The sequence below is a fragment of the Pipra filicauda genome, unplaced genomic scaffold (assembly GCF_003945595.2).
Source record: "Pipra filicauda isolate LSUMZ 115617 unplaced genomic scaffold, ASM394559v2 scaffold5_size6683894_pilon, whole genome shotgun sequence".
NCBI lineage: Eukaryota > Metazoa > Chordata > Aves > Passeriformes > Pipridae > Pipra > Pipra filicauda.
The window spans coordinates 2,191,457-2,219,369 of record NW_024104754.1 but is presented as its reverse complement, the minus strand read 5'-3'; the positions used below and the strand labels follow the sequence as shown (position 1 = coordinate 2,219,369).

General features: G+C 39.4%; 2 protein-coding genes across 5 annotated transcripts in view; one reads left to right on the top strand and one right to left on the bottom strand.

The window, feature by feature from the left end:
* Nucleotides 1-23,751, bottom strand: part of RAPGEF4 (Rap guanine nucleotide exchange factor 4) — a 154,068-nt gene extending 130,317 nt beyond the window's left edge. For 2 of the 4 annotated variants that reach the window (XM_027733595.2, XM_027733597.2), the window contains exons 1-4: nt 23,625-23,749; nt 10,600-10,742; nt 9,435-9,523; nt 1,248-1,394 (exon numbers count right to left, since the gene is read on the bottom strand). In XM_027733595.2, the coding sequence (XP_027589396.1) occupies nt 1,248-1,394; nt 9,435-9,523; nt 10,600-10,742; nt 23,625-23,689 (444 nt within the window). In that variant the 5' untranslated portion in view covers nt 23,690-23,749. Of the gene's footprint in view, nt 1-1,247; nt 1,395-9,434; nt 9,524-10,599; nt 10,743-23,624 lie in introns of all 4 variants that reach the window. The other 2 variants (XM_027733598.2, XM_027733596.2) reach the window with 2 other exon arrangements.
* A 358-nt stretch (nt 23,752-24,109) lies between these two features.
* On the top strand, nt 24,110-27,702 carry LOC113994567. The gene is made up of 4 exons (XM_039387971.1): nt 24,110-24,203; nt 24,323-24,391; nt 25,474-25,946; nt 27,537-27,702. Exons 1-4 carry the CDS (start codon nt 24,201-24,203, stop codon nt 27,700-27,702), a joined length of 711 nt encoding a protein of 236 aa, XP_039243905.1. The 5' UTR covers nt 24,110-24,200.
* Nucleotides 27,703-27,913: the final 211 nt, after the last annotated feature.

Below are 27,913 nucleotides of genomic sequence, written 5' to 3'. Positions count from 1 at the left end.
CTTTTAATGCCAAGGCCTAAAACAATAATGCTGTAGAGAAGAAAGATTATGAACTGCAGAAAAACATTGCCTTGTCAAATTCTTCAAATTTGCTACAAGACCTTACCAGCATTTTATTTTAACCATAGAACTTGCAAAAAACCCCAGTACAAATCATGGCTATGAAATTCAAAGAATGATATCTAATTAGAGCATTAACGGCAACATGCTTCATTCAGTCAGAGGTCCTTCACACTTGGTCATGCTATACCATCAATTATGCTCCAGGTAACATATTTGCAGACAGGTGATGGAAGTGCTGTTTCCTCTATCCGTGTATTTAGTTGCAGATTTGATTTTTTTTCTGATACTGACTTTAGTACTGCTTTAGGACAATTATTTGCAGTATAATACTGCTCTTTCTCAAGAAAAGAAAGCAAAAAAAAAATCTATCTGTCTGCACTCAGGAGAGAAGCTGAACTAAAATGTTACAACCAGCATCTATTTCTTAAATATAGTTAGTGTCCCTAGACCTGCAAGTTTAGGACACTGTCACACCATCTGACAGCTCTACACAACACCTACACTTGTACAGTCACCATTTAAAACAAGCTGGCACTACAAACTGGCAATAGTGTAGGCCAGGCCAAAAGGAGCCAGAACACTTTTCCAACCAAATATAATGCTCACAAAAATGCAGACAGACTCAAGTTCAGTAACTTTCCACAGTAACATGTTAATGAAGTCTTCTCTGAGTGGGTACCAAAGTACACACAGATTATAGAATGAAGAACCTCAGCACTATGTTCTCCACAAAGGAAAGTTTTAAAGGAATTCACATGTAATCAGTAAGTTAATTTTTAAGTGATCTTGATCCATCTGCAAATTCTAAACCCCTTACAGCTGGTGATGAGACAAGAGTAAAGGAGAATAATTTAAAATTTCAGAGTATATTAAGGATAGACTCGCCTCATAAATGTTGGCAATAAAAGCAAGTTTAAGGCTAAGAAAGCAACACCTGCCATACACAAATAAATTCTACCAGAAATTTCACGTAAGTTATTTCATTAGAAGAGGCCTACAAGAAATACAGGAATATGCAATCATGCAGAATATTAAGCACTAAAGAGAAGTAAAAACTTTTTTTCCAAACTAATTTAAAAGAATTATACTTTACTTATGGTATAAATGTGCTTTTATTTCATTACAAACACTTAACCTTTTATGTTATTTTTTTCTGCATTAACTGCAAATAAATCTGAATTTACCTCCCAAAGTGCTTTAAAGTCCTTCTGCTCAATTCGAAGGAGCTCACTATATTCTCTGGTAACGATGGTAGCATGGCGAGGAGTGTTATCCAGAATGGACTCTCCGAAAGCAGTTCCTATTCCCAGAGTGCATATTGTCACAGCATCCTTTAAACAAAAAAAAAAAAGGATAGACATCAAATAATCTGAGATGTTTTAAGAGTCTTTGTGTCACATTTTCTAATAGCACTGCCTTAAGATTCTTCATCAATCTGCTTTAAAAGAAAATTAATTAAAGTGCCAACAAAAAAAAATCATATGCTGATTAACAACACGGGAAGCATTAATGTGGAAACAAGCAGGATTTCTGTTCTCTATATCCATCAGCTGAATTAGACATTTCCCTTTGCAAAGCTGAGAACACAAGAGTCACCTTCACATTTGGAAGAAAGTATGACCTCTGTTCATCTACGTCTCAACGCTGCTGTGATGATGAGATCTTTAGAAATCTCAGAGGTGATGAGAAGGTAACTAGAGTCAGAAACACAATCTTGGAATATAAATTTCTGTCCTACATAGGCTACCCTCATCAAAAAGAAAATTTGCCTTTTATGTTTTCTCAGTAAACATACTTTTCAGTTATAATATCCTCTTGTATTTATAATTCATTTCCTTGTTGTACAAGGTCTGTGAGCAATGCAGTTGAACAGTTTAACCAACTCTCTCGGCCTTTCTGTTGAAAATGCCAGTAAATTTCTCAGTTGCTAATGGATATTTGCCAATTAAGTACCAGATCAAAAAAATTATTATTGTCACATAAGTCAGGGATTTCAAGGAAACTATTAAAGTCCAAATAACCTCTATCCAGGTATAGAGTACTCAGAAGGGTCCCAAACAAGCAGTAAAGTCCACTTCAAAAGAGTCTATATGAGCACATGTCATTCATGTGATTGAAAGATGTCTAAATGAATCTCCCTTGGCCAGGAACTCTTCTGTAATGGTTCCAATAAAAATTATGAGCTACTGCAGACAAAAAATTAAGACTATTAGCAACTAAAGAACTTGCTGAATCAAAATTTTTAGACACATGTTCTATTCTAGGCTTACAAGTTGCTATGCTCCTGAGCACAAGCTTGAAGCTGAACACTTACATGTCTTTTTCTAAGATGGGCCTTAATTGACTGTCTGTTAAGTAATTTTTAAAAATAGCAACAGTATTAAGAAATTAAAATCATAAAAACTGCACTTGACAAAGGAAATCATGTGCACACAAATACACATAAATACATAAAAACACATGCTAACTTTACTTGATACAACCTGAGAAATTTAGTTTAATTCCAAAATATAGAATTCATGCAATGCCTACAAAAATCAAAATAGAAACTTTTGTTATCCTTTTGGTAGATAATCCAAGAGAGACACCTGAGCATATTTCAGCATCATTTGCTGTGTTTAAAATTGCACTGTTTTCCTTTCATGCATCTAATATGTTGTAATAGGCAAATGTTATTAGGATCAAGTTAGCAGCTTTATAATTGCAATACAAAGACAAAAGCCCATAATAGTCCAGTTCCCTGAACCACAGCAAATTGCTCTTACACAGATGTTACCATGTAAAATTATATGTTCAGGAAAACAAAATCAATTACGTCTTAGAAAAGATCTAGGAAGAACTTAACAACTGTCAGAAATAAATTTTCAAGGAAGGCAAATAAGAACAGGTTTTGTTAACAGAAAGAATATTTGGGAATGAGCACCCAGGCAGCTAAATAGAGGTCTCTGCAAACAGACTATAGGTTATACACTAAAGTTCTGCCTTAACAAGCTCACCTTTCCAGGATGAAACACTATATGCATGCTACCACGCTCACAACTGCACTCAAAAGAGCTACAAAGAAAATGTGCCTACTGCTCACACAAAATTTGATCTCCAAATGTCCAATACATTCTTCTCAACTCTATTTAGAAAGTTCAGATAAAAGAACTCTCTTAAGGGCAGGACAACCAAACAGCCTGGCATAAAAGAAACTTTTCCATTAGGTGGATCATAAACAGCGTTTACATTTTCCAACTGTTTTCTCACTCCCTCCCCCTCCTTCCAAAAAAATAGAACTCATTTGGAACACTTCATCTTTTTTTGACTGTTTACAACTCTGATGAGGCAGCCATTCAGCTGGAGAAATAAATTAACACTGTGGGGTGTTAGGTCAAGAGGCTGGAATGGTCTATCTACATTCATTAAATGAAAGTCCAAGCTTCTATGAAGTTCTTTCAGGTTTTTTCCCCAGCCATCACTGTTCTCCATAGAGATGCAGTTTCATATCTAGCTAGGGTGAAGGACCTTGTGCCTTCTTCAAGACTTCAGAGCCCCATTTTCTCGCTGCCCCTTATTTATACATCTCCAGCCTCCTGGGGAATCAGGTGTGCTTTCTATTACACCTGTTAACCTTGCACTCAAGAATCTCCCGCTGTTCAGTGTAGACTTCAGGAGGATTGCTGGCAGCTCAAAACTCAGTTTGCCATTCCCCTCTGCAATCCCAGAAGCAGCAGGGGGTTCTAGCTGCTGGTAACCAGCTAACATTCAAACAGCTATTTAAAAGGCAGTATTAGAGACTTAAAAAAGGTGAGATTGTTTCCATTGGTGTCCTCTGAACACACTATAAAATGGTAGCGTTCAGAGGCTGTTTGTGTATTCAGTTGCACTGACTGTTACTGCCAAGTGAGACACATGCAGTGAAAGATTTGTTAAACCTCCCTGTCATCCCCTCTCAATCTAAAACATTACTGAATTCGTACGATGATTCTACGGAATGGATGAAAACCAGAAACAAGGCTCTACCTTATTCCCTCCCCCACCATCACAAGGGTCATCCCCACATGCTCCTCCCTGACTTGTGACACCACCTGTTTTTCAACCTGGCAACCAGAATTTTTGTACTGTGTGTAAATAAAATCATGGTGTCTGAAAGAGAAATTAAGAAAATAGGGAAAAAATTACAAGATTCCAGGCTCAAAGGGATTAAGGACATTTCTTTGAAATTTTAGTTTATTCAACACTTTGAGTTTATAAGGGAGTTGATGTAGCTAGTTTATTTTTAATTTCATCATTTTCCCATACTTTGCATCTTTATCTCACCTTTGCACCTGTCCCTCTAGGACACCATACCATCTCCATGTTTAATTAGAGATTTGCAAAAGCTGGCATTTTGAGAAGTTTGCTTATTATTACTTTGACACAGTTCAGTTTGTCCTCAGCAAAAATTTCCTTTGATAATGAGAAACCAAGGATATACATGAAACTATCTAAGAAGTGCTTTTTCTGTTCCATTACCTTTACTGGAGTGATTCAGCCATTCATACAAGAAATTCTTATCAAACTACTTCTAAGAATAACAGAAATACCTTCCCACACTAAAACTGCAGCCTGTAAACATATTTTAGGCCATCCTTTTTCACAAGACAAGGTGATTTGCTCAAAGGAGGCATTATGCTTCTAGAAAGACTATGACTAGCTTTTCTTCTAGTACCTAATTAAAATATTTATGGTTCAGATTACTTGTACTGTAATAACACATTCATTATTCCCATTTCTTTCTGTCTGATCTTCTAAAAACTACCTGCAATGCCTTGGACTTTTTCCTAGGTCACCCGGCAGAGAGAAGTGAATTGATTTTTCTGTATTAACTTTCAGTAAGCTAAGTTAAAAACCATGACACCGTGGAGCTGAGCGTGAGCCAATACACCCTGCTTCGCAGCTGAGTATTAGTCCAGCTAATCTCTGTGTTACAATGGGTAGAGCAGTTTTCATGCTGAAACTAAACACTTTAAAGCAAGCTTGGGCATATTTACACTACACTACAAACTACAGTGCAAACCTATATTGCAACTTCACATAGGTTATCTCCAAAATACATTATGGCTATTTACACACATACATAATGGCATTTACATACAGAAAGCAGTATTGCAAGAACTGTCCTGTTTAAATCTCTTTCCCTGTTGCCACTTCATCTTATCATATACCTCCTTTGCCCTCAAACAGCTGTGAAATTCTTCTAGCTCTTATGTGGACATGAACCTCTTTCTTCACAATCATTCTTCTCAGCAATCTCACTAACTTTTCACTCCCAGCCCTCTGCCTCTTCTTACAGCTGACACTGCTGTACCATCCAAACACTCATAGCTCCTCCTTTAAAGCTTTTCTAAAAGAGGCTAGTTGTTTGTTAAGTCAATGCCCTGTGTTCAGTTTGGTCTGTTTTTAAAAATCGATCAGCTTAAAAACACTCCACCAAAACATAGGCAAGATAAGCTGGCAATAGGCCCCAGCACACACTATGATTCAGCTGGCAAACTACAGGAAAACTGCAGATCAAATTGCTGTTTGGTCTTTGCCTTTCTTCTCTTCATTCTTTCACATTTCATCAGATAGGAATATAAATCTGAGTAATCTGGGGTAAAAGGCTCTGAATCTAATTCAGTAAATCACAATGTTGCAGAATCTGACAATGATGTAACACTGATGCTTCTATCATAAAGCATTTATTCCCAGCCTTATTCTGAAACATTGCCAACAGTCATCCTTTGACTCCGTTCATTTTCAAAACAGAGTTCAAAAATCAAACATACACAAGGCAGTCAGCAGTATTTTTAAGACAACACCTAACCAGGAATATCTCTAAGAGAAACTTTTATCACTATGTATCTCTGTCATAACATTGGATATCAAATAAAAACTAAAGTCAGAACCTGTTCATAACTGAGGGTAAAGACATTTTTCTGAGAGATTCTACAGAGGCTACATTTTCTGTTTATTTTGAAGGTGACTTAACTATGTCTTTCTGTGATTTTTAAATACTATATTTATCAGGGTGTTTGTTACAAACAAGTTAAGCCAAGACCAAAACAGCTCACTACAGTTACCTCTGCAATTCACAGTGGGACATTTTTACCTCAAAAAAGTCCTCTTCAGTCTCTTATTGGTTGTTGAACACTCAGAAAATTCCTAAATAGTTTGCACAAAAAGCAGACCAGACACCGCTCAGGATGTATTGGATGGATAATCCTATCAGATCTCTGTATCCATTCCAATGGCAAATGAAATTACCAGCAGCACTAGCATATTTTACCTCAGTGGAACAGAACAAACAGTAACAGAGACATTTTTTCTGGCCAAACTCTTTAAAACAGGTATATGGTAAATAGACGAATATGATTTTCGGAATAGCCATTTCAGTATCAAGCAGTCGGCACTCGGTCTGTTATGTGTTATAACACTGCCCTCTTGTGACAAAACACAGTTTTGCAAGCAAGCAGAAAGGATTTTTCCAAATCAGTATGAAAGCAAGAATTTATGAGGTTCTAAATACGTGTGTTTGTCTTTACTAAAGCACTAAATCAGTAGATGCAATGGTTCCTGTTATCATAATATCAAATAATAGCTAATGTCAATATTTCTGTTTATATGAATTCTCAACTTGATCCTAATCAGTCTGTGAGAAATCACAGACGTCTATATGAGTAAGATAAAATGTGCAGCAAAACGTGTGGGAATTAATACCTCACTAGCTACACTGAAGTTCTGATCCATTAGTGCATTAGGATATCATTTCTAGTGCAAGACATGTAACTACATGATTCTGGAGGAACAAAGGCCATTAAAACATTCTTAGTAGGCATTAAATAAACTGCACTTCTTATGGGAGAAAGCTTCCAAACACCAAAGGTGACTGCATAATGAGTTAGCACATGGTAGCTGTTACACAACGCATCAATTCCCAGCCTTGATGACGCTTAAGTTCCCCAGGTAGACAGATAAACACCCAGTAAAACTGGGACTCATATTTTAAATCAAGAGATCTGATTTTCCCTATTTACATTAACACTGTAGGCATCATCATATAATCATAGGATAATTCAAGCTGCAAGAAAACTCAGGAGGTCATCTAATACAACCTCCTGTTCATCTTAAGTATTAAAAGATGTCATGATGTCTAAAGACATTTCAACCATATCACATTTTGTATTTAAAAGTTAGGTTCTCTCCTGAAAAGATGGTACTTTCACATGAGACTACAAACTTCTAAACTCAGGTAAACTTCTGTATCTCTTCTGCTCTGCTGGAAATTTCTCAGTAGCGTGAGTGCCATTTATATTATAGTAACAGCAGAGCAATTAGTCATTGCCCTGACTTTACAAAGGAAGCTTTGGTTCCTGGGTGATGTTATTGGAAAATGTGCTCCAGGGAAGGTTACAAGCACCCCTATATCTTAAGCACTGGTCATCCATTCCCAGTTGGGAGCACATTCCTGGCAACCGAGTCTGTCAGGGCTGCCCTGACAGCAATACAACACTGTATTTCCTCCACCATCTGGGTTTGTAGCGAGCACAGCAGGCAGGCAGTGCTAGCAAGTACATCAAGATAAAGAATGACCAGCACCATGCCAACAACGAAGTACAGATGAGACTGGAATGGGCATCCAGGAGCTACAGGCAAGAGAAGGAGCAGGAGACCAAGAATGGAGGGACATGGTATAATCACCAAGCTGGAGCAAAACCAGAGAAAATACTGGACATAAATAGTATTTAGGAGTCCCCAAACATCAAACTTATCCAGACAGGAATGGCAAATGCATGAGCTGGTGTCCTTTTGGCAGTGAGGTTGTGTCCTATGGCAACTAGGCAGTGGTAAGAATTCAGTTCATTGCTTCAGTGAGAAGGAAATGTGAGGTTAAGAAATTATTGCAGAATGTAATTTCTAGAAGTAGAACTACATGAACTGTAGTTCTGTAGTTTCATACTGGCAGGAAAAAGATTTGAACCTGAACAAGCAGAAAAAAATATTTACATTTTATTCATTTAAAAACTGAAGTGTTCCATACTCCATCTAATAGAACAAATCAATACTCCAAACAGACTCTTAATTTAACTCCCAGATCCAGATTGTGCAGATGTATTCCTTTCTGATTCAGTAAAGAGCACTGATCCTTAACAACAGCGCAGTGCCATCTTTTGGCAAACACCAGAAATATTCCTAATTGCTTCAGACCTGCACAGAAAAGGGTCTCATAAGAGCCCAGTACTGTTCCAAATTGTGACTACATCAGTGACAGCCAGACCATGCCAAGAATTGCTCAAATTAGGCTAATTATACTCACAATCAATTTCTACTTAGTGAAGAGATTGCTAAAAATAATTATATGAAGGAAGTTCCTCTTTTATCTATCGTCATACTGCAAGAAGTAGAAAGACCCAGCACTCACACACTGCCTTGACTTGCATTCCGACCCAATCTCCTTGGTGATGTGATGCTCAACAAAGTGAAAAAATCCAGTTTCTGCTATGAGCAAGAAACCTTCCTCAATCAGCCAAACTTTGCACAAAGAATACACCTGTTACATATGCTGTATTCAGTCAAGGTGGGAAAAATGGGTGGTGTTATAGATCAGGTCCTGGGTACCTATACCACTCCTGTGAAGGCACACCATGTCAGAGGTATAACTCCATGCTGAGCCCCATGATTGGACAATCACAGATCTCAAAAACAGGAGCAGGGAACGGGACATGATGCCTTCCCAGAAGACTAAGCTCACAGCAAGAAGTGCTTGACTTGTCAGCATGACATTTGACAACATGGGTGGCAGACTCTCTGTCAGTGAAGTAGCTCATCCTTTTGGATTTTTATTCGTTCTAAATTTTGTAAATCTAGGAGCACCAAGGTACTGAGAAACCATTTGGAATTAGGGAAGAATTCTACTTGGTTTTCTATTTCTTAACACTGAATAAGTATTACCTCCAGCTTCTGGTCTAACATGGCAGCAGTTCCAATACTCTGCTATTAGATACCTCCCCATTCTTGCAGTGGAGACTGCATTACACTGTTATCAGACTGCACTGTTAGTGGGTTCAGTTTGAACTTTCTGAACAAGAACTGAATTCAAATATTTCTAAGGAATGAATTAACAACTCTTAGATCTTTAGCTAATTTCATATGACCCCTTTCCAGAGCATTACATTTCAGTTTTCTTGAAATCAATGGCATGATTTGCCTCCATAAACAAAGACAAATGAGACTAAAAGACACTCAGAGAAACACGCTTTTGATATGACAAAATATCTGTACGATGTATGTTGTTACCTACCTCACTGTAAGTCATATTCTTTCTTTGTACTACTGACTGGATGGTTTCAATGAAAAATCTATTTTACCTGGTGGTTGCTTGTATCAGAAACCTTCACATCCAGTGATCCTGTCAGAACGGCATACCAATTCGTCCCAATATCACCCTGACGGAATACTGGAAAGATGAAATTTTGTAAATAAGAGCTACCTCTTTTAGTTTAGCAACATTAACAAATATTTTTCCCACATATTACTGCAATTCTGCAGTCACTGCTGGCACTATATAGTTTACCATATCAGACTATTTATTTATTATTAGAACAATATTTCCAATGACACTAGAAAGCACATATTTAGTAGACTGGTCAATACACTGTGGAAACAATGAAAGCTTGTAGAACTGCTTCACACTTCTCCCCAGTTTGCTTCTTTTTTAATGTTCTCTTAGTTAATAAACCAACAGAACAAACAAAACAAAACAAAAAGGTTTTCTGATCAATGTCCCTTTGAAATTCATAATCTTCCAACGCAGACACAGCTACCGCTGACTTCAGTAAGAGTTCTGGCAAAACAGTAACTGCAGGACTTTGATGTCCAGGTATTCCAACTGTGTGATTAGAGACCATTGAAATTCCTATTACTCTAACCAAACCCCAGAGCTGTATGCCAGATTTACCTGAGGTGTATCTGAGACTCTACTAATACCACAGATTGTCATCAGCTATTTCCCTGGTAGGTTCCCACCACAGGACCACCACTTATTTCCATCTCAGCTTCACAGACCTAAGCACAGCTGTCCACATGCACCTGGCACATGTGCTGCCAGGGCAGGCACAGAGCACCCCGCAGCAATATGCAGCTCTGCAAGTCTGGCTTGTGCTATCCAGACTGACTGGAAAGCACACACTTAGTGATATGCCTAGGTGATACACCTTTGCCCCTGACAGCACAAAGCACCTACAAAAGAGATCAATAATACATTTACAGGGGAAGAATGAGGCTTAAGTCCAATGACTTCCTTGTAATCTTTCAACAAAACAGAGGTAGAGTCCTACGTCCAACTGTGTGCCTTGTTACCATAGATTCAATACACACTGCATTTGTAGAGCAAGCAGCACTTTAGCCCTGCCTTGCCCTATGACTACAACTGCAAACATTTCATGGCCGTTTCTCATCAATCTCATAAAGACAATCACAGCCTAACCTCAATTTTATCTACATAAAATAGATAAATATATGAAGCTTCCTTACATGTGATTCCTTTTTCCAGATTTTCATAATATCCACAAAGACATATCTGCTGGAGAAGGTTTGGATGAAATTTCTCAAAAGCTTTCACTTCTTTCAGTCGTGTGAATATTATATCTACATCTTCACTAGAACGTTCCAAAGGTCTGCAAGAAAACAAAGGACAAAATTCTCAAGCACTTTATCAGAGAAGCATCCCCACCTGCATGCACTGAACTTACAAATGTTTGCATTAAATGTCACACTACAATATAAACCAACAAAAATGCATTTCACAGATATATAATGAAACCCTTTCGACACATCCTAACAACTGACCTTTATCAACTTGAGCATGATTCTTATCATTTCAACACAGTCAATGTCCAGAAGCCCATTTAGCACCAAAGTTCTGCTGTAACAGTCACTGTAAAAGTATATATAATGATACAGTCCTTATCCTAAAGATCTTACAATGATATATAGTTTTAGGTTTGTAAGGGAACATGAACAAACAGATGTTCAAACATACAAGAGGTCTGTGGAATTAGTGCCCAAAACAGAAGTTTTCTATCTGGCTAATGAAAAGCTTTAGATAAAAACAGTAACTCCTATATTCAAGTTTCTCTTCTGCATTTGACTGAGTATAAACTGACTTTATTGTTCTGTTTTCTCACTTGAAAGCAAGAAAGACAACTTCCACAAAGTTTCTGCCTCTTAGTGTTGGACAAATTAAATATGCAAGCAGGAATCTTAACTCTTCCTTGGTAACAGTAAAACATCTTAATTCAAATGTTTAAAATATTTAAAACCTATTACAGCAACACCTGTAAAAAAACAAGATTTCAAGAAAAATTGTAGAACTCCCTCCAACACAGAAGCATGTGGACCAGCAGTTCAGCAGGTTCAGAAAATTACTACATATTTATGAAACTAAAGTGAATTAGCTCTATAACATACATTCTAAATGTGATTATCAAATGTTGTGAATCAGCAGGTAAGCCAATCACTAGCAGAAAGAAGCCAACCACTAGCATTAGAAAGAATTGTTTATAATAGACTAAATGCCTACCACCATGCACAGAAAGAAACATAGCACTTTCCTAGGAGAACACGCTGGATCAGATGCACAAATCATTTATGTATAAAGCTGTACCACAAAGACAGACAACTGTCAGTGATCATAAGACCTATCACTCACTCAAACGCTGCTAGTTAATTTTACTGACAAAAATGTCCTTTTAGCCAGTGGATGAGCCTATAATGAACAGAAGTCAGGGAACTACAATGAACAGAGACGAAGTTCACAAATACATCTTTATCACCTTATTGCTACACCCACAGTGTAAGCACTCCTTTCAGTAAGACATTTTTTTAAGATTCCTCTTTGAGATCAAAGACTTAAGGAATCCCAAGCTTTGTCTCAGGGAAGAAACTCAGATCCTACTCAGATTGAATCTCTGTCTCTCATCTTTCTTATTAAATTACGTCTAGGAGGGATTAAATCTCTATCCTCGTTTATACTCCAATTTACCCTTATTAACTACAGATGAGAATAATAATTCTCTGGTGTATGCAGTTGCTTCTACATCACAGTGACATCCTCTTACTACTTCAAATCACAATCAACTACAGCAGCTCTCTTTTGAAATATTTCAAGTAAGATTTTCATCCATTCCTTCTTTTTGACTGTGCACTAGCTGACAAGTACTAATAAGCATTAACTCTCTTGTCAAAATCCTTTTAAGAAGATTAGGAGGTGCAGCTCACTAACAGATTTTAAATCCACTTATACAAGATCCCTACCCAAACTACACTAGCACTTGAATCACTAACTCCCTTAATTTATGGACTCTCAAAAATAACAGCAAGACTCAACAAGGAAAAAAAAAGAGATTATTCACAGAATATCCCCTTTTCCTACAAAAATTGTGTCTGAGACTGTTTCATTCCTACAACTGCTCTCAGCTGACTCCATTCAAGTCAGTCAGTTATCTGCATAGAATTGACTGTAGGATCTCAAGTGTTTAGTGGTTTTAATAGTTTGATGCAGTGAGACAGGGGAAAAGGAAGCAGGGTTAGCAAACAGCATGCATCAGGTTAATCAGCACTGTTGTCTCAGTGCTCTTTCTGAAATATGAGTGCAGAAACCTCTTCCACTTTTGACTCTATCAAAAGGACAAGATTGGGGGGATTTAATTCATAGGCTGTGTAGCATTTTTTCCTGAGTTGCTCCAGGGACACGGTTTCCATTTAGTTCAGAAGAAGGTGAGAGCAGGGCTCACTTCCACTGATGTGGCAAGAAGTGTCTTGTGCCAGGCAGATGACTGCAGGAAAACCTCCTTCTTCTGATGGAACTGCCTTATGATCCCAGTAAAGTGAGTTATTATGGAAGGACAAGCCTTCTCATAGGTAGCTGAGCCATGTTTTCTAGTTTTAAACATCAGCACAGGAGTGGGAAATCAAACTCCGTATTTATTTGGAAAGACCAAACTGAAGTTCAGTGTTCCTAGTGGTTTACTTCAGCAGGCAACTGAGTTACAGCCCTTCATGTTAGCAGCAGCTACTTCCACTTGGAGGATGTGAAGTGGGCATTTGAAGAGGGGCACACAGACGTGCTCTAAACAAAAAAAGGAACACAAACTATTAAGAAATACGCTTAGTAATAATCCCAAAATTGTTATATTCCTTACAATGCTTCTTAGTAGTTCATTACTACCAAGCAAGGCATTTGTTCCAACAGCCTTTCTTCAAAACATACTGGGTTTAATATCACTGTGTGAAAATATATTTCCACAAATATTTTTACTGGGAGGGCATATATTTTAATCCAGCACATTTAGTATCAAAGCTAGAATTTGGGACAGGCTTTCAGTGAATGATTTAACCATTAATCTATCTTAGAAAAGGTACATTGTCCTCCAGCTGTGTTTTACAAAAAACCACACACACACATACACAAAAACACACCCCCAAAAAACCACAACAAAACCAACCAACCAAACAAAAACAACAACAAAAACTCACAAAAAAACCCCACCAAAAACAACAAAACCAAAACAGCAAAAACAGCAACCAGCAAGGAAACAGGCAAGAAATATTAATGGTACCCCAGAATAACAACTTATTCATGTCTCTCAAATGAGACACACAGACAAACACCTAATTTAAGATATAGCTGTTTGTTTAAGATCATGAGTTCTTATTCATAAAAATGAAAATGTCTGGCAACAAAATGCCTTTGGATTTTTTTTCAGAGCTCCTGGGAAATGTCCTCAATGTTTAGGAGTACAGAATTAATTAACAGTAGGTGTCCCAAGCTGAGGTGGCCCCTCACGTGAAATTTTGCCTGTGTAAAAACTTCAGACTGCAGTTTAACAATAGTATTAGTAGCACTTAAACTCATTTCTATTAAGTGTTTATAACCTATAACGAGTTTGATTTCAAAAGCATAGTATTACTTTGTGAGAGAGTATGAGAACAATAAAGCACCATGGCATCAATTAACTGCTTTGCCACAAAACTCAAGCAAACTTCGATCACTTTCTACAAACCATCTTTTAACAAAATTATCATAATTATAACTTGTCTGTATCATTAAATTAACATTAATTAATCTATTTATGATGCCAAATTTTGTTTTCTATTTCTGAAGTACAAGCTGCCTTGCCTGGAACAGCATCAGGACAGGACAAAATAAATTTATTTCCTCATCACAGCTATCTTACTAAATTGCTCTAAACTTGGTTTTTGTAAAGCAGAGTTTGGAATAATATTTAAACAGCTAATATTATACTATAGTCCTTAGAACATTAATGATTCAATCTATTAATTAGAAAAGTACTGCTGATGGCAGATGGAGAATTATTCAAGCTTTATTTTCACTATTGTCACACTTACAGAAGGCAGTGGTATTAATTCAGAAAGGAACCATTCCCCAAAACAGGGAGATGGGCTGCAAAAATCCCCAAGGTGAATCTCCCTATGCCTCCTACATGGCTCCAAAAGCCTCTGAAAGACTTTTCCAGATACCATATCAGAGCACCTAAGGCCACTCCTTCACAATCACCACTGCTGTTCAATCTCACTGAGTTTAGTCCTCCTCTGCTAAACTAGTGTTGGAGAGGATTTCTTTTAGTTTTGTTCTGTCACATTGATGACAATATGCTACTGAAGTGTTCCCTCACTACTGATGCTGCAGAGTTATAACTTCACATCCATGAACATACGAAGTTAAAAAATGCATTTCAGTGAGACTTCAGCTACCCCTGGATTTTCTGCTAAAGCTTCTGTCCTTTCCTAAGTGTACTCCTATTTCTGAAAGCTCAAGACCAATGCATGGAATGGGACCACAGATTAATCTACAAATGTGGACATCTCTATTAAATCAATTAAAATTCTTCAGCTCTCAACACTTTGGTAGACATATGAGCCAGAGCAGAAGCACTTTAAGGCAAGGCCACTCTTCTCATAGAAAATCTATTACTCTATCCAGTGAAGCACCCCTGCCCTAGGCTGCCCCCCCAATTTGAAATAAATTTTACCTCCAACTGTGCTGACATCCCATTTCACTGTAGCCAAAGAGAGGAGGGCACTTTCAGTGTTGCAAAGCAGGGCTACAAAATTATTAGGAAAGAGTAATTTATTTTCACTACCCTATAAGCCTTTCAGCTTTGTTGGACCCCTGAATGCTTTATCCAGCTTTTTACTGATACCGCTAATTTGTCTCTTCAGAGCATAGTAAGTATTAGGTGGTAATAATGTTTTCACACAGGACATCATCTATCTTCTCCTTCTGCTTCTTCAATACAACATCACAGCCTACATACACAAGTGACAGCATCAACACTAATCACACATCTCTAGTCAAGTACGCCAATAAGGCTTTTTTAAAGGAAATTTTATCCCTACTTATTTGGATGTGAAGATTTCAGGCACACATTTTATAGAGATAAAACATCTTCTTGGCACCATCTGCTTGACTATCTGTAAAAGGTGATTGTAAAAAAAATCTGCCAGAAGACTGATCTTCAAAAGGATATTAAGCTCAACATGACCTGGCAATGAGCACTGGCAGCCCAGAAAGCCGACCATAACCTGGGCAGCATCAAAAGAAACGTGACCAGAAGGCTGAGGGAGATGATTCTCCCCCTCTGCTCTGCTCTCATGAGACCTCCCCTGGAGAGCTGTGTTCAGCTATGGAGCCCCCAGCACAAGAAGGACGTGAACCTGTGGAGTGAGTCCAGAGGATGCCACAAAGACGACGAAAGGGCCGGAGCACCTCTCCTATGGAAGGCTGAGAGAGTTGGGTTTGTTAAGCCTGGCTCCAGGGAGACCTTAGAGCAGCCTTCCAGTGCCTAAAGGGGCCTACAAGAAAGATGGAGAGGGACTTTGGACAAGGGCATGGAGTGACAGGACAAGGTTTTAAACTGCAAGAGAGTAGGTTGAAATTAGATATCGGGAAGAAATTCTTCATTGTGAGGGTGGTGAGGCACTGGAACAGGCTGCCCAGAGAAGTTGTGGATGCCCCATCCCCAGCAGCGTTCAAGGCCAGGTTGGACAGGGTTTTGAGCAACCTGGTCTAGTAGAGGGCATCCCTGGCCATGACAGGGCGTTGAAACTAGATGATCTTTAAGGTCCCTTCCAACTCAAACCATTCTATGATCCTGTTTCATATTTTTAAGTACAAACTACTCAAGCTCAAAGTTTAAATACAGATAGAGCATAATTGCTACAATCCTTCACATACAAAATTCAGGCAAAGTATTTCTGTTCACGTGTAGTATATGTAGCTTTATAAAAGAATCTATTTTGATTGTGTTAAGATTAACTACCTAAATGTTTATGTAGTATGTTATTAGAGACTTGTTAACCTAGAAGAAAGGAACAAGTTGGAGTTTTTTGGTTTGCTTTTATCAAGTTAATCCTTCTATAACCTATTACTTTCTCTGCTACCACATGATATGTCCTTTTTTTTAGGCTCTTCCTCATAATGGGTTTGACACTTGAGAAAGAAAAAACAGAATATATGTAGTTTTACCTTCTTTGCCAAGATGCCTCTAGAATTTTAAAATGTTTATTTCTATAACGTGTCCTATGACCTAAATTCTGCTCTAACTGAATGAAAGCACTGAATTTCCATCCCATGATCTCTTTAACTTTTTAAAATGGCAATATTTCAATTCAGACAGCAATGAACAGCCCATAAAGGATGAACAGATGGATGCATTTCTTCCACTGGTGAGGCTGTTTGTAGAAAACAGCTACCACACTATAACAGACAAATAAAATGAGTTCATCTCTGGGTTAAAACCAAATCATCAATGTGAAGATGCAAAGACAAACTCTATGAGCTGGAAAGTACCAGTAACCACTACCATGGACCATTTAGTGAATTTTAATAGCACTTTAAAGAATATTCAGCTGTGAAACATGAGCAAGGATAGAGCATCAAGGAATGCCATTTAAACTAGATCACTTCTCTACGCTACTGTACTCTCTCCTGTCCCTTCCTGACATGCAGAAAAGCAATGTAGTAGGTTGCAGGAGAATACTAGTACCAATATGCCATTTTCTCTTAGTGAAAGCAGGACAATACTGAAGCAACTCTCGTCCAGGCAATGCTGTAAGGCTCTCTGACTTTTAACTTCTCCTTGAGAAAAGAAAGTTTAAGAGAGGGATACCAGTGATCTATCAAAGCACTTTAGTCCTTTAGTAAGACACTTAAATGCTAGATATAAATGAAGTTACTCTTAATCTGAAGTAGCATCCAGATAAGGTTTACTTCAATGGCAACAGAAGGTAAACTCCCCTCAAGAGGCACTTTTCACTTGTTACAGTAGTATTACCAAATCTGTTTTCAACACTCACATTTCAGATCTCTTTCCCTTGTCATGGGAAAAGCTTCATCATGAGGCTTTCAAACAATAATCAAATTACTATTATTTTCTTTTGATTGTCATTTTATGAGACTTTGGGATTCCAGTTCTCATTTCCTCTGACACACAGGAAATGAGATTTTATTTAAACATTGTTCCCTAGGATTCTTATGCATACAAATAATTCTGGAGTGTTTTTTTTTTTTAAAAGGCAACACAAGTAAAATTGCTGATGCTTACTTTTCACAAGAAATACTGTAGATAATCCTGTTCTACCAGTTAAATGCAGACTGACTGGCTGCCAGCTGCAGTCAGACAAAATTTGTTATAGTTGAGTTCTGTCTTGTTCAGTGAGAACCAAAAGAACACAAATATGGGGGACTCTACCTCCTCATTATCTTATTACTCAATTAACTCAGTTTGATCAGTGCACTGAAAAACTGGAGGGTTAAACAGAACAATCAAGTGCACTTTATTTCTTTATATACCCTGATCTACAAATTATGCGTCCTTCCAACAGGTCAATTTTTAGATCTGTACGCACAGTGGAATGGTAAAAGATAGATCTATTAAGTAATTACATTCATGAAGATTTACCTCAAGTTAAAAATACACTATGTGAACAACACAGCTATAGTAGGAAAAAGATTTTTTTTACCTTCATATGCTTTTTAAAGAGACAGAATCCTTCAAGAGAAGTAAAAATGCACTGAAATTTTCTTTCCTTTATGAAACTTTTTACAAATCATGCATCATTGCAACCAGGATGTGACTAAACCTTGTTGAATAAAGCTTTCAACTTTCATAAACATAAACTGGAGCTCAGGACAGTTAAAATTCCATTTGACAGAAGTAAATCTAGATGAAATTGAATTAACAAGCACTGGAGCTTCATAATAAACTTTAAAAGCACTTTACTATGAAGACAGACTCAGAGATACACTGCAAATGAAATTTATAATTGAACAATATGCATAAGTGATGATATCCCTTGATTCAAACTGGCCACCACTATCCACCAATACACCACAAATGCACCTTTACCCATTTAGGATCTGCACTGTTAGAGCTAATGAATATTTAAAACTTACAGCAACTATGAAATAATTTTTACAGATTTACATATATTTTGACAACTGCTGAGTTCAAAGATGAAATGAAATGTCAGCTCAGGAAACATTCACTGAGGATATTGATAAAGTAGCAAGAATAGTAAGTGAGCATGCCAAATACAGTGCAGAAAATACAGCACAAAGTATCATTAGAATTATAAGCTTGTTAAATGTAGTAAATTTTAAGATGCAGATAAAAACAGGCATCACACTGGATAAGAAAAATACTTGCATTTGAAAAATATCTGGTGAACACCTGACTTTCAGGGCATGATTTCAATTAGCTGGTTTGTAGGTTTTTATTGCTTTGCTGGAACATGGAATTTTGTTATAAAAGAAATTTAATCTGCTCAGAGTACAGGACTTTAGAGATCAAATCCTAACATGTCAGAAATAACTCAGGCAATGAGGGTTTAGTCATGTTTCCAGTTATCACTTGAAAGAGAAAACCTACAGTTGCACAAGTAGCACAACAATCACCCACTTCACAAGACTACCAATTAAATTTGAATTTACTGTGTCCTAATAGGCATGTGCACATAGTGGCTTGCTCTGGTGGGCCATGACAACGTTTATGCACATGAATGCTACGGTAATCACTTTTTCTTCCTCTTAATACCTGTGCATAGTACAAGTGCATAACTTACTGCAATCACATGGAACAAATGGAAGCTGATACTGGAAATGTCTAAGGCTGAGAGCAGAGAATACAACAGCTTGAATTTGTTTAAAATTCAAAATCCTGATCTCACTGTGAGTTAATCTGAATTCATATATTCCATAAAATGCACAGACATACTAGCATGCAGCATGCTGTATTAACAATTATTTTGGTTTCTCTAAGGAGATATGGAAAGGAAAAGGGCTTTTTTATTATTCATCAAAGACTGCACCTTTGCACTGGACTAGAAAATTAACTGCATGATGTGGAAAGATAAATTTGTTATTATTCATCACTCTCAGAAGATTGCACCTTCAGATGAGTGCTAGAAAGCACTTGGGCTAATTCTATATGGCTCTATCTCCAAGATTACATATCCACTGCAGCACCTTCTGCTGATACATCCCCACACGGACTTGATCCAAGCGTATATCAGCTTAGTCACGTTCTACAGAGAGAAAACACCAAGCACACAGACCAACAGGAACTGTAGTGTATGCCCATGACTTTGTTCCAAGCCAACCTACATGAAAATGGAGACAGTTCTATGGATTTGTCACAAATAAAAAGCAAGGGAGAAATTTATATAGAAGTCAGTGTATGTTTTACCAATCGTATAAGAATATATTATAAAATAAAAGAACATCGTAAAGTAACTCTAAAATACTCATAATATTGCCTGATTATAAATCTATATCCCATTATCTTTGACATATTTATAGGTTATAGAGGATGACAAGCATTTTCTGTACTTATTTTACAACAATTCTTTCAGAATATCAGTTCTTCATTCTAGCTTATATACTATAGCCTATAGCCCTGTATCCTCACCAGGGGTCCCTTTTTGACTACTAAGCAAACACAAGTAACTTGCATCTCAAATACATGTTACAATGAACCAAAAAAACAAAACCTGATTCAAATATGTTGGTGTTACATAGCTTTAGTCTGAACTTATATTCAAATCTATGGGAGCTTGGCTTAAAGTACAGATTTGAGATACTAAACAGTATACATTATTTCTGTTTGGTTAGACATAAATGATGCAAGTCTACAAGAATAACAAGGATATAAAAGCTTAGGATGCACAATATGTCCTCAAAAAGCCCATTCCTATTTAAATAATTTATAAATTACTGGGCAAAGATCACAACACACTTAGCACGACAGGCAAGAGAAGTTACATGCTTTGCTGTGTGATCTGCTCCTCCAGTCTGCTAAGGCACTTAGGGTTACATTTAATTCAGAGAAAAACACAAGATGCTATAGGCAGGTATGAAATCCTGGGATCTCTGGCTGTTGTGAATGCTGTACGTCATTAAAAAGTTTGCATCTGAATCCAATTAAAACAATTAACTGAATTCATAAATATGATCAGGTTTAGAGAAATAAGAGTTATGTAAAAAACACTTTGTCTACCATTCAGTCCAGTTAGATGGTTTTTGGTGTTAAAGAAACCATGAGAATAGAGAAGACATTCTTCCTAAGCTAACAATACACACTTGCATAAATAAGCAATTTTTTTTAATTATGTGCAGATCAGATATACAGAAAAGTGCTAAGATGGTAGGGATGCTTCTGCTCCCTAAGAAATGAGGGGTAAGGCAATTTTTTACATCAAATATAAAAGCACTGGTTTCCTCAACAGAAAAATTATTTACACCTCCAGGTATAACCAGGATGTACAGCTGCTCACCCTGATCCTCTCTCTCTCCTGCAAAAATAAAATATTCTTGATGGAGAACAGTGTTCTGAATTTTCTGTTCCTGCTGTTCCTTACCTTTGTGCTTTTAACTTCATCTGTAAATACTGTCCTGTGTATTTGATTTTTAAGTGCTGATCTTTGACTTTTGTGGCTAGTAACCACACTTAAAAGATGCATGGCCAAAGCACTGGTATTCCCAGCCCACAGCACCCTACACAGTAATAACATTTTTCCCAAAATATTTTGGCGTTTCTTCATTTTTATCGTGCTCTTATTCTAGATCTTAGTCGTTCCAGTCGTTCCAGTCTGACACATGACTTGGGGAACCACATGAAGAACATATACAAACATGTAATTTCTGTACATGATGTGTTTTGCTATTTCCATTTAGAATTCCATTCTGTTTTTCAAATAATTATATTGGATAATCCATATTACAGGTCATTTTAATTGTCTTTGCTGAGGCTCACCTAAAATTCTAAAGCATACTAGTTTTAGAACTGTCTGCCTGCTGAAAATATACTCATTAATGAAAACATACTAAAACTATATTTATTATTTAATAAAAACACATGGTATCCTATAGAGAATTGACTCAATAAATGATCTTGTATTTACAGAACTCACACTTAGGATACAAAATGCTACATGATGTACACAGATATATTATCTGTAGAAAATAAATACTCTAGAAATACAAATATGTAAATTAATCAAAAATGTTTTATCTAATAGTACTTGCATTCCTATAGTACTTTTCCCACATGGCTTTAACTCTGGTTTTTAGATGGCAAAACAGAATAAAATGAGTAAGTGTACTTCCTATGATCATAAAGCAGAGCATAGCAGAGACCAGGAAAAAAAACCTACAATCTCTCATGTTATGGGTTTGTCCTACATACAGACTGCCTTCTGGGAAAGGATAAGGCATAATTCTTAAAAGCTCTTGGAACTGATTGTTTCCACTCAACAAATTGGTGCTACTAGGTTACTTCAAATATCAAAAAGTGAAGAAAAAGGTTTATTTTAATAGCTCTAATGAAATTCCCATTACAGAAATGGTCAGCATATTAATTTCCATACAAAATAATGGCAGATAAGATTTATAAATTAAATGCCTCACATATGTTTCCTAAATACATCATCCACTCCCCAAGGCTGTGCACTTCATTAGACATGAACCCTGAATTTTAGTTTACAATTTAGATCTCATGATGTATTGCATTTACAAAAACAGAAATCACCTATCTAAACATACTGGGGCTCATCCTCTCCTTCTTCACATCCGCTCAATGTCAGCTTACAGACAATTAGGCCCTCTGCCTCTATTTGGTTTCTATATGGCTAGATTACCATCAGCAGTTCTGCTCGTACATTTAGGGTACTTTCAACATTTATACACATTACTTAACCTCTAAGAGGTTAGTCTTCTCTTAAGACACATGTTACAGAGGAGGAATCAATATCTGTGGTAGGGTCTAGACCAAAAGTTGATATTAACTTGCTACAGTTTGTTGCTTGGACTGTTAAGGAACACCTAATTAGAGGTGCAGCCTACATGACTAGGAGGTTACCTGGAAATGGAAGAAAATACGAGAAGGGGAAGGTTCCTTCTATGTGCACATAGAAGGACATTTTGTGCTTTTATGTGCACAAAAGCTTCTCTCCACAGCAGAGCCCCAAATGGCACCACCTGTCAAAAGCTGGCTCGTGATGCTCAGTAAAGTGCCATACACCACACAAGCTTTGTTTGAATCGTACAGTGTATTTATGGTCCAAATTTTTGTTAATGATTTTCCTAGACTATAGGAGACACAGTGAGTGCTCGGAAATCAAACGACTTCTGAACTAACCCAGGAATTCGTGAAGGTAGGAATAGAGCAAAAGGGCGTTCAAACCACCCACCACACAACACGACGCTGCGAGACTTTTGGCTGCAGCACCCGAGGGAAAGCACTCCAAAGAATTTTTAATTTTCCTTTTTTAAATAATGAATTTGACAGTATTTTTAGCAGCGCGCACACCACCTCTGAGCACACGTCAGCCCATCCGTGGCTCTCACCCACGCGGTGCCGGGGGCACAACCGCGGGCCCCCAGGACGCCGCAGCGAGCAGAAGCGGACGTCGCCACCGAGGCGAAGGTCCCTCCTCGCCCGCTCACCCTGCAAGGCGGCGGGGCGGAGGCTGCAAAGTGGCTGAGGCGAGGCGGGGGCGGTGTGCTCAGGGGAGACGAGGCGGGGCCGGTGCGCCGAGGGGAGGGGAGGGGAGGTGCGGGCGGCAGCGGCCGGGCCGCTGGGGCGAAGGTTGGACTGGGGCTGAATGCGGCGGGTCTGCCATGGCCGGCACGGCGGGTCCCCGCCCGGCAGCCCCAGGCCCTCTCCCCGCCCCGGAGCGCCCCCTCCTCCACCACGTGCAGCATTTTCCCGGCGGGGAGCAGCAATCCCAGCGGGCACTGCCCGTCCCCTCCGCTGCCCGGTGCATTTCCAGCCCCCACCCTGCCCCGCCGCCCCGGCTGCCTCTGGGCGTTTTGCTTCCCACCTGCACGCTCCTTATGTAAGGCAGGATCTGATGGGGAGCGGGGAGGGGATGTCAGCGCGCACACGCACTCACACACACACACACACACACACACAGACATATGTACACATACACGCAGCATCCCTCCGCAGCCGCTCCCGTGAGGATGCCGATACCTTTTATCCAGGCACGCGATCCACTCGCCGGAGGACGCGGAATGGGAGGTGTGAGCGGCGACCATGTTGGACAGGGCTCAGGTCGCCGCGCACCCGGCTGGCGGCGGCTCCCCCCACTCGCCCGCCGGTCGGTCGGTCCGTCCGTCCTCCCTCCCTCGCTCGCTCCCTCCCTCCGCGCGCGGCGCGATGGGCTCGCCCAGGCCCCGCCGCAGCCGCGGTGCGGGTCCGCCCGCCGCCCTCCCGCCCGTGCCCGCGCTGCCACCGGAGCCGCCGAGGCACCCCCGGCCCTGCGCCCCCGCAGCCGGGGGGGAGCGGCCCGGGGAGGGGGCGGAAAGAAGTCACTCCCCTCCTGAGAGGTGTTGTCACTCCCCTCCTGAGAGGTGTTGTCGTCCCCCTCCGGCTTTCGCGAGCTCCCCAGTGTCCATACACTGGTCCCTGCCCTTGCTTCACCAGACATGTCCTTGACTGGGTTTGGAATGGGGGGGAAGTACAAGCTTTTTAATTAAAAGAGTCAGCTCAGGAGTATTTTAGCAGCACTCCAGATCCCTGTTCGTGTGTCCCCCCAGCAATAAACACATGGTGAGCAAAAGGAAGGTGCAGTCCACCTTCCAGGATTTTTCCTGAAGGCTTCCTCCAGCCTGCTGTCCGTACTGTCATTGCAAATGAAATTGTGTCCTAAGGCTTCTTGTTTATTGTAGGTGAAAAATGAGCTGGGCAGTGAACAGGATTTAGCACTTGGAGGGAACCCAAGACAGAGCATGAGAAAGGTGAGTCTACTGTACAGTGAGAATTACCCACCCCCTCCTGTTGTCATAGTGTGGCCTGCAAAGTGCAGGGTTTTTAATGATGCTAATGTATGATATAAGAACTGATGAACAGAAGAAGGAATGCAGAGCAGCAGGTCTCCCTGTTTTGCAAATTTCTACATGCAATATTTCCCATAAAATATTTCAGGACCTAGATAATATCTTCCCAAGTAATCAGTGCATGACCATAAGCTTCTGCTTACAACTTGCCTTGAGTACCATGGGAGAAGGGTAGGAAGCTGTACAAATCTCAGCAGGATGTTTGGGGTTTCATGTGTATGATAGCAAAGTAAAACTCAAACTCTGCCTTCCTTCAGGCTTATAACTCCTCTGCTCTACAGTGTGGGGACAAATGATTAATTCAGATGGTGAGCATCTGCCAGTGCCTTTCACAGTTCTCCACGGGCTATCTTCTCTGCCCTCTGTTGAAATTTCTTTGGCTGTACCAAGTGTAATTTTCTTACAGACATGTGCTACTTCACATTTCACATCTGCCTTTTAATTGGCTGCATTGCTGCTACAGCTTCTTTAGCACTTTAGCAGAAATAAATGTTAACATTGGGATACTGAACAGTATGATGTAAAATCTAAGGAAATGTATCTAAAAATCCCTTTTGCTAAATAGATACTGCTAAGAAATTGGCATAGCAGAGGAGAATGCCAAAAAAGGCAATTCTTTCATTTTGCCTCAAAAAAAAAAAATGGAAGTGCATGCTAGAGGAATAGAAGAGGCTGCCAGTCAGTGAGATCAAAGCTGCAGCTCTTCCTTTGCTATAGTCCATAGGGAAAAAAAAAAGAGAATTTTTTGCATCTAAGCAGTCAATCTACTCGAGGAAAATCAATGCTATTCATTCGTCAATATGCAAATGTTTGGGAGCCAATAGAACAAGAGCTTAAAAGGTAAGAAACTCTAAAATTCTCAGTCAAATTAATGATTTATAACACAGTATGTACATTACAGATGAATCAATAAAGCTCACTAATTTTGTACCATTATAAAACATTCATCACGTTATTCCACATTATCACAATTTTCCTTCCAGAGCGGTCACACAAGGCAGCCCTTACTGCCCATTCTCCCCTCAGCCCAGTTTAAGCTGCAGAAGATGCATTTTCCACTTAACTGGCGTCGGGCCGGAGAAGGATCCCAGAAATATCTCCTAGGCGAAGGCCTTCACCTTTCCTCACGGGCTGTTCCGCGGGCACGAGCAGCGCTGCCGGTGCCGGCCCGGACCCAGAGCGCCGCCCGCACGCACCGCCCCGGCCGCCAGGGGGCGGGCGAGGCCGCGCCAGGGGCGCTGGAAGCGTCACGGCCCTGGGAAGCGGGAGGAAGGCTGGGCGGGAATATCCCTTTGGAATGCTTTACGGGGATGGGGCCTGTGAAAACCTGGGTCAGTGCTCATGGACCCACCCGTGACCGAGCAACCTGCCTGCCCTGGGACAGCCCTCTGCAGTTACCAGTACTTTTGACTCCGAGGAATGCGAGGCCTGTCGGCACGAAGCAGGTGTGGCTCAGGTGCGTGGCTGTGGGCGGACAGCACTCGGGTACCTTTTTGTGGAGTAACCATTAAACGAGAGTTTAACACTTTGTGGATTATATAATAAACTAGACAGGCCCAGCGTGGGAAACCCTAGTAGGAACTAGGAACCCTGGGTACATCTATACGTCACTCAGAAGTGTCCCAATTAGAGAGCAATTAGAGCAAGACAGCCAGAATTATCTCTGTATTATGAGTAATCGTGTAGCTTTCTGATTAAGACACGAGTGAAACTTCTCAGAAAAACAGAGAAGCAGTGAATAAATAACTGATGGGTACAGATATCGGCCTTTGTCAATCAAAGGGTCCCCCAGCTGCACAGAAATGTCAGGAGCTCCTGACTACTGAAATCAGAAATCCTGGACACCAGGTCAGTGCGTGTTCTCTTGAGATAAAAGGTGCCAAATAAATGCTATATATCTCACATGACAAGTCAAATCAAATGCGGATTATCCTGTGACTCTTAAGAATTCAAACCATAACAAGCCTAGGTAACATATAATTTTAGAGTATTGGCCTTATGTTAATGGGGTCAAGTACCCATTCACTTGGGAGAGCATACACTAGAAGGAAAATGCTAAAGCACACTTCATTAGTTTATACTCTGTACCTCCTCTTGGTGCCTAACAGTGTCCATTCTCCATTACCCTTGTAAGCTATACACTTGCATGAAAAAAAGATGACCCAAAAAGATATTTGAGACCCAGGAATTGTTAATGGCCAAAAATTCACTTGTGCTCAGTCTCACCTGTATCTACACGTGCCTTTTATTGCACCTTTTATGAAGTTTCACCTGAGAAAACATAAAAGGACTATGCCTCGTTAAAATGACTGGTGGTTGGAAAATCCCTTTCTCATAAACAAAACCTTTTTTTTGGCATTTGTGGAACTCCACAGTAATGCTTCACATTTAATTTCTCCTAGTTGAACAGAAGGATAGTGGGATTTTTTAAAATCTGATTTGTGAGATTTGATTATGCAGCCAAAAAATTAAAATGGCAGCTGCTTTCAAAGGAGGTTGCTGCTGGGAAATGGACAGTTTTCACCGGAGGTATGTGAAAGATCAAGTTTCCACAGTTTAGAAAGGAGTGACAGAGCCATGCAGGAGCCCTTAAAACACAGAAAACCAGAAATCAGCCAGACCTCAAGTTTTCACATGCTTGTAAGACTAAGAGTTCAAAGGTGTAGGGTCCAAATTGTTGTTTGCATTATGGGACATAAAGCAAATCATGTTGAATTCTTGAACCAAAAGACTAAATCATAGTTGTTAGAGCTTGAAAAAAATTACTAAGTATGTTTATTATGATTACGCAGTAACGGGGAACAGAGGAGGGCTGTTGTGGAAACCTCTTTATACCACTGATTATACCAAAAACTTTAAGAAGTTTCAAGTAACTGCAATAATAATAATGTTAAAGGGCAGTAGGGGTTGCCTTATTTTCTACAGCAGTTTGGGATGCTATGTATGATAGCTCATACTAAAGAAATTAGTTATGATATAGTGACACATTAGTGGTCACAGAATCTATAACCTCCCAATTAGCATCATAAAGCAATTTTAATTTCAGAGCAAACTCACAAAAAAACTCCAGAAGCTCAGTCCTCAGTTCTAGCCATCTATGTTCAAGAGAATACCTGGGGAAAACAGTTGGTTTCCAGCCACCAATGAACTCTCCTGATTCCTGTGTCTGTGGAAGTGTTGCTCAGCCTCAGGACTCTTCTAATCCAAGCTGACTGTACTGAATCTAGTTGATAGCACAAGGCATTGACTACATCCTTTGTCCCTAAAATGCAAGTCGGACACAAGGTAAGATAAGGCCAGCTCCACAAGCTTCAAAACATTTAATATTTTCTTTCTCTAGAGAAACTCATTTTTGTCACTGATTTAAAGCATGTTTTGTGTTGTCATTAGAAGCCAATTTAAATAGTTTAAGTTCAGAATGAG